The sequence below is a fragment of the Monodelphis domestica genome, chromosome 1, assembly GCF_027887165.1.
Source record: "Monodelphis domestica isolate mMonDom1 chromosome 1, mMonDom1.pri, whole genome shotgun sequence".
Lineage (NCBI taxonomy): Eukaryota > Metazoa > Chordata > Mammalia > Didelphimorphia > Didelphidae > Monodelphis > Monodelphis domestica.
In genome coordinates this window covers 358,982,852-358,998,806 of record NC_077227.1, presented here as the reverse complement: position 1 = coordinate 358,998,806, position 15,955 = coordinate 358,982,852, and the positions used below count along the sequence as shown (strand labels likewise).

At 40.3% G+C, this 15,955-nt stretch overlaps 1 protein-coding gene across 1 annotated transcript in view; it reads right to left on the bottom strand.

The window, feature by feature from the left end:
* Nucleotides 1-315: 315 nt before the first annotated feature.
* ITK (IL2 inducible T cell kinase) overlaps nt 316-15,955 on the bottom strand; it is a 100,602-nt gene continuing 84,962 nt past the window's right edge. Inside the window, exons 13-17 of the mRNA XM_001379586.3 lie at nt 11,108-11,324; nt 8,517-8,581; nt 8,296-8,414; nt 4,333-4,490; nt 316-2,740 (exon numbers count right to left, since the gene is read on the bottom strand). Of these exons, the coding sequence (XP_001379623.1) occupies nt 2,669-2,740; nt 4,333-4,490; nt 8,296-8,414; nt 8,517-8,581; nt 11,108-11,324 (631 nt within the window). The 3' untranslated portion in view covers nt 316-2,668. The remainder of the gene's footprint in view (nt 2,741-4,332; nt 4,491-8,295; nt 8,415-8,516; nt 8,582-11,107; nt 11,325-15,955) is intronic.

Here is a 15,955-nt window from a genome sequence, read left to right as displayed (position 1 = left end):
TACATATTCTTAAAGACATATTGCAGATGAATACAAAATAAAACTAGAATTGAAAACTGATCCAAAGGGAGTCTCTCCTACTAAGAATCTAGGCACCATTAAAAAAAAAAAAACCCTTACCTTCTATCTTGGAGTCAATACCATGCATTGGTTCCAAGGCAGAAGAGTGTTAAGGACTAGACAATGGGGGTTAAGTGACTTGCCCAGGGTCACACAGCTGGGAAATGTCTGAGGCCAGATTTGAACCCAGGACCTCCCATCTCTAGGCCTGGCTCTCAATTCACTGAGCTACCCAGCTGCAACCCCTCTTCCCCCTCCTCCCCCCCCCCCCCCCCCGCACCATTTTTAGAGAAGAGAGCCAACCAGAAAAAAAAATGGATTTGAAGTGTAGGATAGATGGAGAATGAAATGTATCCAAATGTCTTGTCAAGCTCACAATAAATCTGCTGGAAAAGGCTAATGAGCAAACAATATAACATAGAGGATATTACAGAAAACAATTAGACCCCTGGAATCAGTTAGTCCACATGCTTCTATTCTCCGCTGAATGTTTCAGAGGTCTTAAGGACTTCAAAAGAGGAGTTGGACTCTCAGCCCCACCAAAACAAAACAAAAAAACAAACCACCATCCATAGAAGTTATTTTGGATGGGTGATTGAAATCATCTGCTCCCCTTATAGTGATTACGGCATCTGAATATCAAGTTAGCAAATTATTCCATAGTTTACAAAGTCTAAAAAGAGCACATTGTGACATAATCCAATAATTTCTCAAGTAACTGTATCTGAATAAAGTAGAAGTAAATAAAGTAGAATCTGTCTTGTCAGGCTACAAGGTGTTCAGAAAAAACTGCAGAGGCTTTTCTTCAATGTCTGCCTAAAAATAAACCAATTGCCACCAATAAAAAACTAACATGAAAATGTGGAATTTTATATTTTTGTCCTTCACTATAGAATTAAAGCAATGTCATAGCTTATGCAGTAAATGGATTCTTATAATAATGCTTCTTGGCATGCAATTTTTAGGGGGTCGGGTCATTAACGTATAAAACTATTATTTTCCAAACAGAGTCTCATTTCTCAAAAGCCAAACAATATAAGGATTGTTGGCAGATATTGTCTTATAGTCCCTGTATAGACTTGTATCCACTTGGTGCTTAATAAATGTTTAGGCAGTTGGTGGGTTATGCCTCAAGTCAGGAAGAACTGGGTTCAAATACAACCTTAGTCATTTCCTAGCTGTGAGAGTCTAAACAAGTTATCTAACTTCTCTTTACCTATAATTTCCTCAACTGTAATATGGTGATAATAGTATCAACTTCATAAGGCTGTTGTGGAGATCAAAGGAAGTCATATTTGTAAAGCACCTAGCATAATGCCAAGCACATAGTAGGTGCTTAATAAATGGTTGTTTCCTTTACTTCATTTGTATGCTGAGTTAAGTTGAAGGTAGTAACTAAGACCATTGCAAGAGGTAAAGAATACAGAGCAGGGGAATGGGAATTCCATTCTCATTCATGGAGACAGGTTCATCACCCCTGATAATCAACCTAGGAGGGATTTCAGGATTTCAAAATTTCACTGACTTGGTTTCCTTTCTCTGGCTCCTAGCCTTACTTTTACTCTTGCCTCTGAACGAGGTAGTGGATTGAGGAATTTCTCACCCATTCAACAGTTTCCACCCACTTGTGTTTAAGGGGAAATGCATTGATTCCTTGTTTCTTCTTGAGACTTTTGTGATCCTTGGAGCTTTAATTTTGAACTTTTCCTTTTGCACCCCCCCCCCCAATCCCCCAGAAGGAAAAGACTTGTGCAATGAGTTGGCTGGCTCCTGGTGTTAAGACTAGAACAAGGCAGAAAGACAGGTGGGTGGTTCTTGGAACTCCATTATAGGTAATGGCGAGCCATTTTTAAATGTATAGTTTCTTCCCCTTCTCAGTAAGAGAAGCATCAGCCTTGTACCCTCTCCTTTGAGCAGACGGGTACCAGTGTTGCTAGTTACAACTACAGCCAGCTGCGGCGGAGCCCATCAGCCCCATGGAATTGTTTCAACCTTTTGTGTGTGTGGGCAGGAAGCTGTGGTTCACAGTGGTTGGGTCAATGTACCTGGCACAGCTGATGCAGCTCCCTATTTCTTTGTGGGGGTGGGGAGAGGAGTGTGTGCTTGACCTGCTGCAAAGCATGTGGGTCTACGAGTCCTTGAAAATTCTGGGACATGGAGCTATCGAGCCCAAAGAAAGATTCTTTCAGTCTATGGGGTTAGAGGAAGACTGTCCCCTTGCCTCTACACACCCCATCCCCCAAGTTTCAGACCCTGTCCCCAAGATACTCAAGAAATATCCCCTCAAAGCTTTCAGATTGCGTCTTGTCCTCTGTGCATGGAGTCAGGTGAGTAATGGGCTTCAAGATGGTGGTCCCTCTGCCACCTTTTCTGGATTCCAATCTGGCTCCCTCTATTCTCCAGGCAGTTCTCAAATCACGGCTTCCCTGGCAGCTCTGGGGCCTGGCTCACCCAGGTGTCACGGCCTTTAGAAAGGATTGGGATGGAGGCTGTCCTTAATGCTTTGTGGAAGCAGGAATTTCCTGTCCCTGCTTAGACGATCGCTGTCCAAAGAGCCACAGAGACCCCAGGTTAGAGCTCGGATTCAGCAATTCTCAGAGAGCCTGGCTTAAAGTGCAGATTCAGCGATTTCAGCCAGCTGACACAGCAGGCTGGAGAAAGATGGTCTGTCTTCTGGTTTCTAGAGAAAGAGGAAAGCCCAGTAGTGTGAGTCTTCCCAGGAGACAAAGAAGACAGCCCGAAGCAGGGTCTCCCGTCCCACAGTAGTCTAAACCACACTTTGAAACGATTTACCAGCATGGTCTCAACCACTGCACATCAACAGGGAATGTGTGTGTGTGTATATACACACATCGAAGAAAAACCCCTCTTAATCGTAATTTAACTAATTTGAACTTTTAGTTAATTGTAGTCTTTTCTTCACTCTTTTAACTCCACAGAACAAAATGTTCTTCCTAGGAAAAGCTCATCTCCTGTAATCTCACCACTGTGCTGCTATGTTGAACATGGATACCACCTCCCTCCGGATCCTCTCCACTCTCATTGGAGAGTTAGAAGGTGGATGGCCAATTTCTTCCTGATGCCTTCCTCTATAAGAGGGCAAAAATTGGGCTTACAACTCATTCCAGTTTCCATCTGCTGCTCTTTATGGTTTGGAGGCAGGGACTGTCTTTTTTTGTTAATCTGTATCACTAGCACTTAGCACAATGTCTGGCACACAGCAAGTGCTTAATAAATGCTTAGCATGGAAAAAAGAGGAACTCCCCCCCTAGAGAGTTACAACAAATTCTTGGGGTCAGTCGATGGTTATTTAACTGAATAAGTTAGAAGTTCTGTGTCTGCATCCTCGGCACACTATAGCGATCACCACAATTCAAAGTAATAATTAACAGTTTTGGAAAGATCTTTAATCAGTCAAAAAGAAAGATTAAAATATGTGGCATCTATTCCATATTACTATTGAAGGAAAATAAACTTACACCTTTTAGAAAGATTTATAAAAGTGAGGGCTAAAGCAAAAAGGAGATTCTAGTTAACCAGAAATTCAATTAACCATATTCTATGCATTCAGAGTAATGGAGGGACAGAGAGGCAGACAAGACACAGACGGACAGATAGATAGACAGACAGACACAGATTAGATGGATGGATGGTTGGATAGATGGATGGGAAGGGATGGAGATAGATCACAAATCCCTCCTTTTCAAACTATCTCATATTTTGCTACTTTATATTTAATTTACTTATTTATGTCCTGGTTGTCTCCTCTGTTAAGAGTGTAAATTCTTTGAGAATAGGGATTATTTCACTCTTTGTATATCTGTGTACCATTAACACCTGGAACATAGCAGGCACTTAATAAATGTTTGATTGATATATACATACATGTGTAGATATTCAAAACATCAAAAATTTGTAATTTTATCATGTTATTTCTTTCCCTTTGGCAGATCACAGTTACTTAATGCCTAGGGTCTCTGCAAATTTATGAAGCCAAAAGAAATCATAATTATAAAGTCAACATTGTGGTGAGTCCTTCTGAATTTATCTCAACTGGTGTGCCAATGACAGACATCCATCCATCAGCTGACTATCTACTGCTCCTTTCCCATGCTTTGAATCACCACTCCATTCCAAATCAAGTCAATTTCTTGCTCAAATTTGGAATCTCCCAGTCATCTGTTATCTCATTCCTTCAATCGCTGATACTTTTTCTAGGAAAGAATCACAAGACGACAAGGCCCTGATAAAAGGGACTCCTCATATACTGACCTCTTTCCAGCAATCATTCATGACCTGGTAGATGATAGGGGAGGACAGCCTAGGTTTATACAGCCGGTATCCAGTGCTGATATCCTCCACCACTTTGGTGTTGCTACTGTTTTCATAAGGGATTTTGCCCTCACTGAAGACTTCCCACATTAGAACTCCTATAGAAAGGGACAAGAACATAGTGGTTAACAATAATAACCAAGCAGATGAATATAATATTTACTATTTGGAAAGTGGAGGCTGGTGGATTCTTTGAGATCACAGATTCTGAGATGCCATGAAGCTAAAGCTGATCTACTGTCTGCCCCAAGTAGAGCACCATCATGGTAATCCCACAGAAGAAAAAGGCCATCCAGGCCAGAACTGGAGCAAGACAAAGATTCCAGACCAACCAATATTGGGATTGGGACTATGACTGCTGCATTTATAGCCTAGGAAAGAGAGGGAAATGCTGTTTCAAAACAAACAAACAAAAACCAAAACAGCAATAATATCCACATATTTTATAGAAGCAGAAACTAAGGCTAAGAGAAGGGAAGAGACGTGCCCATAACTATGTGGCAAATAACTATCAGAACTGAGATTCAAACTAGGTTTCTCAGTGGAATTACTTGTCTGCTCTGAGAGTGGGGAGGGAAAGGGGGAGGGAGAGAAAATGAATCATGTAACCATGGAAAAATATTTTTAAAAATAAAAAAAAAACCCTAGGTTTTTCTGGGCAGAGGAAGCCCAGTGCTTCTCCTCCCCCCTCCCCCCCCCCCCACTGTATTATAACTCTCTTAGGTCTAACCAGCATATTATTAGGGAAATGATGCCGAATTTGGAGCCACATGGTTCTGGGTCCAAATCTAAGCTCTGCTACTCACTCTGTAACACTAGAGAAGTCACTTAGCCTCTTTGGGTCTCTATTTTCTTATCTGCAAAATGGTGGTGGTGGGGGAGTTGGACTCCATCATCTTATAAGGTCTCTTCCAATTTGTTAAGCCTATATATATAGCCTCTGATCATTTTCTTGTCATTCCTTCTATTATTTGATCTTTTCTTCAAACCCTCTGCAGCAGAGCTTTGCACTTAGACATTGACCCAATTTTCTAAAGTTACTTAAATTGGGGGAAATTATCCTAATACTATCTTTCTGACATGATAGAAAAATAAATATCATGATAACAGGTAAAATCATCACCAACATATTTATTGATTACCTGCTCTTGTAGACAAAAAGAAATATATTATCCCTTCACTCCAGGCTATTACAATGGAGTTGGGAATTTTAGGCAACATACATATATGCATATGCAGATATAGATTGTGTGTATATATACATGTGTGTATAAAATAGTACAAGGTAATGAGTTAGAGCCAGTTAATGAAGAGTGACAGATCTGTAATCAGAGGCTGTGGAAGTCAGAGAAACTATGTTAAATTCCTACTTCTATCACTTACTACCTTTATGACAGTGCAATTTCTTCGGTTCTCAGTTTGTTCATCTATAAATTGGTTGAACTAGAGGTCCTTTAAGGCCATTTCCAACTCTAAATCTATTATTCTAAGTAGTATGTGAATGGTATAGATAGACCAGGGCAGGGTGGTAAACTAAAACCCAAGGACCAAATCTGACTGTGGTATAGGCCAGGGGTCTTTAAACTACTACCAGAAGACCACATGCGGTCCCCTGAGGCCATGTATCTGGCCCCACTTCTGGAAGGGGCACCTCTTTCATTGGTGGTCAGTGAGAAGAGCACTGTATGTGGCGGCACCACAAAGGGACGGCATGACTTCCGGTGACATAATCCTTTGAGTGGCATCTTAGAACAAGGTGCCACGCAAAGGATTATGTGGCTGCACAATGGAAGATGTCAGCATGTTGAGCAGCGATGTGGGGGAGGGGATTTCGCACTGTGTGTACTGCTGCCTGGTTTGGGGTAAGGTTAGGTTTTTATAGTCCAGCCCTCCAACAGTCGAGGGAGAGTGAACTGGCCCCCTGTGTAAAAAGTTTGGGGACCCTTGATATGGACAATAAATGTTAGAGGTCAGAGGGCAAAGTGAACATTCAGCACTCAGAGTGGGCTCAAGGCTGAAACTTAGACAAAGGAGGTAATAAAAACAGACATAGAAATGAGATATTTAGAGACTAATCAATAGGAAAGTAATGCTATAATGAAAGCATTGTGTAAAGCAGGAGTAAGAGAGAAAGAGGGAAGGTTGGAGTCATATTGTGTAGACTCTGCCTTGTAGACTAAGGGGTTGATAAAAGTTTTTGACCTGGCTGGCAACATGTACAAAGTGGTGCTTTAGGAAGTTTAATCTGGTTAGGGGAACATAGGATGGATCTGAGAGAGGAAACAGAGACCGTTCATTTGGAAGGTAATAAGTACCCATGTGACCACCTTCTCTTCACCTGGTCTAACTGTACTGGGGCAAAGGAATTAAGTAGATGAGGCAGCAGGAGCCAGAGACATCCTGTGTCTCAATGCCCTGCAAAGTGGGCTGGCTGTTTAACAACAACAACAAAGGAAAGATGGGTTACCTATGCTTCTCTGAAAGAGACTCCAAAGAAGTGGTAATGGGGCAGAGTTTCCATCCTGACCCCAAGAGTCCCTATCATCATCTGAAGGCACACAAGAGGAGAAAGGTTTCTAGGACACTGACCTTTCTCTTAAATGGGAATGTCTGTGACACTGTCTAGATTATATAAACACTTAATATTTTACCATTCTTGGTACTATGTGTTATCTCCTGAAACAAAATTATACTCTGGTTCCTTTAGGAGGAATCCTGCACCGAATTCCAATCTGATGTCTATCTTTGACCTGTCTGTGACACTGGGTTTTCAAAGGAAGTGCTAGAGGGGCATGTTTCTTCCAAACTACAAAGGCTTTGAATCTGGACTGGTGACAGACTATATGTTTGTTATCTTGGTTTCAGTGTAGTTCAATTTAGGGAAGTTCCTAACAACAAAGGACACATTTCTACAGGGCTTTAAAGTTATATATTAATTCATTTGATCCTCACACCAACCCTATGAGGTAGGTTCTATTATTATCTCCCACTTCACAGATGAAAAAGTGAGATTTTTACTATGGGAAATATGAGACCATGCACAATCCCTCTTTTGACTTCAAGGAATAATACTTTCATCTTTATGGGGATTACAGATGCTAGAGGTCAAACAGACTTGCCCAAGGTCCCACGCTAGTAAATGCCTGAAGCCATATTTGAACCCAGGTCTTCCTGCCTCCAAGTCCACTGAACCACCTTTGGGAAGTTGGCCCCCAAAGTAGAATTGGGGAGGTGTTGGGCTTCCTTTCCCTGCAGATCTTTGAGGAAAGGATGGATGACAGCTTATCAGAGACTATAGGGCTAGAGTTGAGAGATACCTCAGAGTCCTTTTTACAGATAAGGAAGCTTAGGCCTAGAGATATAAAGCAGCTTGTTCAAGATCAAACAGCTACTAAGTGTCTGGGGTGGGGTTTGAATGTAGGCCTTCTAAACTCTAAGTCTATTGTTCTGTCTATTATGCCATGCTGCAATCAAAAATTCAATAGAAGAGACTCTTGTTCAGGTAGAACTTGGATGACCATTGATGTTCTTTCCAACTCTGAGGGTCTATTATATTGGGGTAAATTTTTTCACATAGAGCAATTCATGAAGGTTATCTCTTTAATCACTGAGAGATTTTCTTCTTATCCCCCTAGTAGATTAGTGTTCTAGGCACACATATTTCAGTTAATAAATAGTAATAGTGTCTTAAATTGTTAAGAAAGCTATCCTGTGGAGGGCCCATCTCAAAATAGCTCCTAATCCATTGTTCACAAGGATTTAAAGAAACATAAATATTAAACACAGATTTTCAAACATGGAGGGAACTTTAGAAGTATCAACCTGATTTAAAAAATTTTTCCAAATGAGGAAACTGAGGCCCACAGAAACACAATTTGCCCAAGGTCATTTAGTGATACTTACCAAATGACCACACGTCAGATTTGCTACTATAGCGACTGAAAGAGAAAACCTCTGGGGAAGCCCACTTCACAGGGAACTTGGTGCCAGTAGAGCTTGTATACTGGTCATCAAGAACAAACCTGGAAAAGAGGAGCAGGGAATGAAGCTCAGAAAGTCATCTTCAGAAGAGATGGGTCCTGGGTCCCACCAAAGCCAGGTCCACACCACCTCTAGCTGGTTACCTTGTCATGCCAAAGTCTGACACTTTGATAACTTGGTTTTCTCCCACCAAACAGTTCCGTGCGGCCTGGAGTCAAGGCAGAAGAAAAGGGAAACGGTTGGCAAGTAATCAGTAATTAAAGAGTCTCTTATAATAACAGTATTTTGCCTGTGTTATTTGTTGTGCAAGGACATCAAGGGAGCTTTACAAACATTAATTAAGGCTCACAACACCCCCGCTGGAAGTGAGTTAGAAGGTATCCAGCCATCAGGCTGCACGAGGCTGCTCCAATAGTTTATGCCTGTGATCCCCATTATGAGAAATCTGCAGCAATCTTGTTACACCAGTCATGGGCTCTGACGGATGGAGTCTGGTGTGAGGGGAAATTACAGCATTAGGGACCAGATTCCTTAGATCTCTTAGAGCAGTTGCTACTGCTCCTCCTGTGTACTTACTGCCTTCATATTTGTATTATAATTAATAATAATAGCTAACCTTTCTACATAGCATTTACTATGTGCCAGGCACTATGGAATATACTTTTTAAAAATCCTCACCTTCTGTCTTAGTAATTTAAGTAATTATTAGTAATTTTAAGTAATTAGTCATTTTAAGACAGAAAAGCAGCAAGGGCTAGGCAATTGGGTTAAGTGACTTCTCCTGGGTCACACAGCTAGGAAGTATTTTAAGCCACATGTAAAGTCAGGTGCCCCTTCCCCGCCCCCCATTCCAGGTCTGGCATTCTATCCACTGTACTACCTAGCTGCCCCTGAACATCATCTCATTTGATCATCACAACAACCTTAGGACAGCGGTGCTATTTTTATCCTTATTTTACAGATGGGGAAACTGATACAAATGGAGGTTAAATGACTTGCCTAGGATAATACAACCAATAAGTGTCTGAGGTCAGATTTGAAATCAGGTGTTCCTGACTCCAGGCCAGGTGCTCTGTCTTTTTTTAAAAAATTTTATGTGAAAACATACTTTAGAAAAAGTGCAAAATTAAACATCTGAAATATTAAAGCTGACAAATGAAAACTGACAAATGCTGGGAGAAGTTTGAGAAAACAAGTCTATTCATATGCTGTTGGTGGTCCAACCATTCTGAAAAGTAATTTGGAATTATGCCCCCAAAGTTATTCAGTTGTGTATACTCTTTGATCCAGATAAACAGCTACCAAAGAAAGAGGAAAGAGACCCATTTGTACAAAAATAATTGTAGCAGTTTTTCTGAGTGGTGAAGAATTGGAAACTGGAAGGTTGCCCATCATCAACTGGGGAATGGCCAGTCCAGTTATGGTAATATTGTGCTAATATTATGTTTGCGATCTACCTTCTCTTATTTCCCATCTTTCCAGAACCTGAGGACTAGAACTCATTTGTCTTTACATTCCCTCTCTCTGCCATGGGCACCAGGAAGGAGGAAAATGTTTTCTCTAGAGTAATTGCTCAATAAATATTTTCATTTGTTTGGAGTGGGGTGAGAGCAGTGTGGAAACTCCCTTTGCCAATGAAAATCAGCCACTTAATATCTTGGGGAATAATTGGGTTGAGGGTGGGAGGATGTTGAGAAGTCAAATGACATACTCAAGGGCACATAGTGGGTCTGTGTTAGAAAAGAGGCAGGATTGTGCATCCAGGTCTTTCAGATGCCAAAGTGGCCCCTCTCTTCTATTTCATGAAAATAGCCTTTCAGTCCCTGAATGATTAAACTGAAAATGCCTCTTATAGGAGACAAGATGATACAAAGCTGGATTTGGAGTCAGGAGGCCCTAGGATCAAGTTCTGATGGTTCTGTCCTTAATCAGGTGAGTGATTTCCTTATCCACAGGCATAGAATGTTAGAGCTGGAAGGGACAGACCGTTAAGATCCTATCTGGTGTGTGGGTGGGGTCGAGTGGGCAGCTAGTGGCTTAGTGGATAGAGAGCCAGGCCTGGACACAGAACCTGGGTTCAAATCTGATCTCAGACACTTCCTATCTGGGTGACTCTGGGCAAGTCCCTTAACTTCAATTGACTAGCCCTTACTATTCTTCTGTCTTGGAACTGAAATTTATTATTAATTCTAAGACATAAGGTAAATGCTTTAAAAAAAAAAAAAAGATCATATCTAAGCCAATCCTCTCATTTTTGGAAAAGGAAGAGAAGGATGTCTCTCCATTATCTAGAAGAAAAAACTTGTTCTTCAGCTTCATCTACCCTGTAATCTGTTAATTATGACAGGCACTTAGGTGATGGGACAGTTGTTAGAGAGCCAAGCTTGGAGTTAGGAAGACCTGAGTTCAAATTCTGTTTCAAATATTTCCTAGCTGTGACATTGGCAAGTTATTTCTCCTCTCTGTTTCAGTTTCCCCATCTGCAAATTGTGGATAACAAAATCACCTATCTCCTAGGGTTGCTGTGAGGATCAAATGAGAAAATGTTTGTAAAGTATTTTGCAAACCTTTAAACACTGTATAAATGCCATGTACTTAAATAGGTGCCTAACTACGAGACCACTTGGCTCCTTATTACAGAAATATGGGCCACTCCAAGCCTTGCCCAAGGGTGAATGGCAGTGGCTTTGATTTCCATCCTTGGCTTGGCATGTTGGTTTTGGTAGTAACTCACCAGGTCTCTGTGAATGACACAAGCCTCTTCCAAGTAAGCCATTCCCTCACACACATCCTGGCACATGCCCAGGAGAGTGTCAGCAGAAAAGAGACCTCGTTGGTTCCGGAGGTAATCAGATAGACAGCCATGTTCCATGAACTCAAACACCAAGCAGATAGGAGCCTGCTCCAAACAGACCCCATAGAGCTGAACCAGTTTAGGGTGAGAGAGTTTCCTGGAGGAGAAGAAGGAAAGAGATGAGGGAGAATAAATCAATTAGCTAAGTAAACACATAACATCACAAACATCACTCATCTGGGGATGAGCTTGAAACAATACATAGCAATATGCTCTATTGTCTATCCTGCCTTATACATCCAATTTTATTGATCTCTCCTTTAATTTTAAGAATTTCTATTTGCATTTAATTAGGGAATTTTAATTTGTTCTTTCTCTTTTATTTTTTAATTGACTGTCCAATTCATTGATTTCCTCTTTCTCTTTTTTTGTTAGTGTCATTATATATATAATATTTAAAACTTGTTATAAAATATACCTATTTTGTTATTGTTATTCTTAATCATTTTTTAGTCATGTCTGACTGTTCTTGACCCCATTTGCGGTTTTCTTGTCAAAGATACTGAAGTGGTTTGCCATTACCTTCTTCAGCTCATTTTATAGATGAGAAAACTGAGATAAGCAGGGTTAAGTGACTTGCCCGAGGTCACACAGCTAGTGAGTGTCTGAGTCTAGATTTTAACTCAGGAAGATGAGTCTTTCTGCCTCCAAGCCTGATGCTGTATCCACTGTACCACCTAGTCACTCCCCTAAGTACTGCTTTGATTATATCTGATAAATTTTGTAGTCTTATTGTTACTATTATCTTTAATGAAATTATTGCTCATTCTTTAAGATTAGATTATTTAGTTTCCAATTACTTTGTAATCTTTGCTTCCACAGCCCTTTATTGAATGTAATTATTATTGTATTATATAAATTTTGTTTCATTATTATGAAAAGAATGCATTTAATATTTCTGCTTTTCCACATTTTAGTGAGATTTTTATGCCCAATACATGGCCAATTTTTGTGAGTGTCATATATAGCTGAGAAAAATGTATATTCCTTTCTATTTCCATTCATTTTTCTCTGGGGGGATCTATCATATCTAATATTTCTAAAATTCTATTCTTCTCCTAAACTTCTTTCTTATTTATTTCATGGCTAGATTTATCTAATTCTGAGAGGGGAAAGTTGAAGTTCCTCACTAGTATAATTTTACTGTCTATTTCCTCCTTTTCCTTTAAGAATTTGGATACTATGCCATTTGGCGCATGTATGATTAGTACTTAGGTTATTTCATAGTCTATGGTACCTTTTAGCAGGATTTAGTGTTCCTGATTATCTATTTTAATTAGGCCTATTCTTGTTTTTGTTTTGTCCAAGATTGTAATTGTTACCCCTGCCTTTCTTATTTCAGCTAAAGCATAATAGATTCTAATCCAACTCCTATTTTAACACTGGGTAGGTAAATGTGTCTATTTCGAGAATGTTTCCTGTAAGTAACATATTGTTGGATTCTGTTTTCTAATCCATTCTGCTCTCTGCTTGTTTTGTGGGTGAGTTCATCCCATTCACATTCACAGTTATGATTTCTGCTTATGCATTTCTCCTTTTCCTCTCTCCATCTCTCTCTGTCTCTGTCTCTTTCCTTTTTTATCTCTCTCATCCTTCCTTTCTCAAAATTCTTTTTTGATCACTGCCTTCTTTAATCCACTCACTCAATACTGCTTCCCCTTTTTTCTTATCCCCTTCCCCTTCTACTTCCATTTTGGGTAAGATAGATTTCTGTACCAAACTGAATTTGAATATATATTCTTCCTTCTTTGAACTACTTTGGATGAGAGTGAGGTTTAAACATTGCCCTCCCCTCCATTTTCCCCTCTACTGTAAAAGCTTTGTGCACCTCTTTAATAATTTTCCTTATTCTTCCTCTTTCTTTACCCCTCTCCCAGTCCCTTTCTCATTTCCCAATTTTTTTTGTGTGTGCATGCCCTGCTCCACACTAAGACAAAAGCAGTACAACCTTTTACAAATCCCCGGGTGGATCATTGTATATGCCTTCTTTGGGAGGTTAGTTTGGGGGAGAGAGAGAGAATGTCTTGATCTGTGATCTCATCATGTAGAAACTCTCTCCCTCATACAGATCAGTAATTGATCTGTAGCTCCTTGTCTTGGAAAGCTATTAGAAGCAATTAGAGTTTAAGTGGATACACCTAAGACCACACAGCTCATATGAGTAAGAAAGACTTACACCCAGGTATTCCTGAATTCAAGTCCAGTCCTTTATCCCCTATGCCATGTGGCACATTAAGCTGAATTAATAAAAGTATAGAATCCAGAACAAGGCAGGGGGTGAGTGGGAGGTGACTGACAATTCCCCTTATGCACTACCCTAGCTAGAGAATACCAGGAGTATTGTGTTCAATATGAGATACCACATTTTAGGAAGGCCACTGAAAATCTGCATGGTATACAGAGCAAGGTGACCAGCACAATGAGAGCACTGGAGATCACACATCATATGAAAATTGGAGATGTTTGGTTAGAGGAGGAGGACTAGCTAACAATGGCTTAGAGTAGGAGATATAATAATGATAAATGTCTCCAAATATTTGAAGTGTTGTTGTGTGAGCGGCTAGGATGCATAGTGGTTAGAGCACAGGGCTTGGAATCAGAAACACTCATCTTCCGGCAGGCAAGGGGAACTCAGATCGCGGGCACCCAGAACTAGTGCGCTATAATCAGTGAGTGCATGAAGGGATCCCCTGAAGTGAGCAAGGCGAACCCACAGGTCTTGGGAGTTAACTGAGACCACCAAAGACCTACACCTGAGAGCAGTGACACCCAAAACGCCGGCAGGCAGGGGAGGGCAGACCCTGGGCTCCCCCAGGAAGACAGCACAGCTGCTAAGAACCGAGAATTTGCCTGAGGCTAACGCCTTGATCTTTAGACTGTTACACTGAGAGCAAGCCTTCCTCACTCAGATTTCTGACTGGAAAGGGGAGGAAAACAGTGATGGCAAACAGTGCAGAGGAACAACAGCCTCCAAATACCAAGAAAAGCAAGAAGAAGGGGGTGACTTTGGACGCATTTTATGGAGCAAAAATACAAAATACAGGGGGAATAGAAGAGGAAACACAAACAAATGCTCCAAAACCTTCCAAAAGAAATGGAAATTGTCCACAAGCTATTGAAGAATTTAAATGAGAAGTTATCAAAAATATGGAAGCCTTCAAGCAGGAAAAATGGGAAATAATGCAAAAGGAACTCAGCAATCTGAAGGACAAAAACACGCAATTGCAGAAACAGCTTGAAGCCTCAAAAAGCAGGACAGACCAAACTGAAAAGGAAAACCAATCTTTAAAGGTCAGAATCAGGCAACTGGAAGACAATGATCTTGCAAAAGAGCAAGAATTAATAAAGCAAAGCCAAAAGACTAAGAAATTAGAAGATAACATAAAATATCTCACTAACAAGGTGACAGACCTGGAAAACAGAGGAAGGAGAGACAATCTGAGAATCACTGGTCTACCAGAAAAGCCAGAAATAAACAGTAATCTGGATATCATAATACAAGATATCATTCAAGAAAATTGCCCGGAGATTCGAAAAGAAGGGGGCAAAATAGGCATTGAAAGAGCTCATAGAACACCCTCCACACTAAATCCCCAAAAGACAGCTCCCAGAAATGTAATTGCCAAATTCCAAAGCTTTCAAGCAAAAGAAAAAAATCTTACAAGAAGCCAGAAAAAGACAATTTAGATATAAAGGAATGCCAATCAGGGTCACACAAGACCTTGCAATTTCCACACTAAATGACCATAAGGCATGGAACATGATATTCAGACAGGCAAGAGAGCTGGGTCTTCAACCAAGAATCAGCTATCCATCAAAACTGACTATATACTTCCAGGGGGAAAGTTTGGCATTCAACAAAATAGAAGATTTCCAAGTATTTGTATAGAAAAGACTAGAGGTCTGTGGAAAGTTTGACATCCAAACAGAAAGAGCAAGAGAAACATGAAAAGGTAAATATGAAGGAAGGGGAAAAGGAGGAAAATGTTATCTTTTTCTTTTATTCAAACTCTCTTCTATAAGGACTACATTTATATCAAATTATATGTATTAATATGTGGGGAAAATGTAATGTGTAACTCTCAAAAATTGTATGCATCATTAGAGTAGTTAGAAGAATCACGCATAGGGAAAGATTGGGACATTAAGATGATATGGAGAAAGCAGAGGGAAGAAAGAAAAAGGGATGGGGGAATCGTTGATGGTACTAAGATATACTTCAAGAAATAGAAAAAAACTAAATAGAATAATCTTTCTCCCACAAAGATACACATGGGAAGGGGAGGTGAAGAAATATCATATAAGAATGAGAGGAAGAGAGTGCTAATTTGTATTATTTAAACCTTACTCTCAGTGAAATCAACTCTGAGAGGGAAGAACATCCAGATCCATTGGGATCTTGAATTCTATCTTATACAACAGCATAAGAGAGAAGGGGAAATTAAGGAGGGGGAGGGGGAAGGGAGTATAAAAAGGGAGGGAAAAAGGGGGGGGAGTTAACAGACCCTAAAACAAACAAACAAACAAACAAAAAACAAAAAAGAAGGGAACAAAAAGGGAGGGGCTAGAAAGGGAAGCATAGCAAGGGAGGGGACTAGGGGGACTGATTTAAAGTAAATCACTGGTTTAAAAGGTTATAGCTAAGGAAGAAAGGTCAGAATTAGGGGAGGATATCAAAATGCTAGAGAATCCACAAGTGACAATCATAACTTTGAACGTGAATGGGAT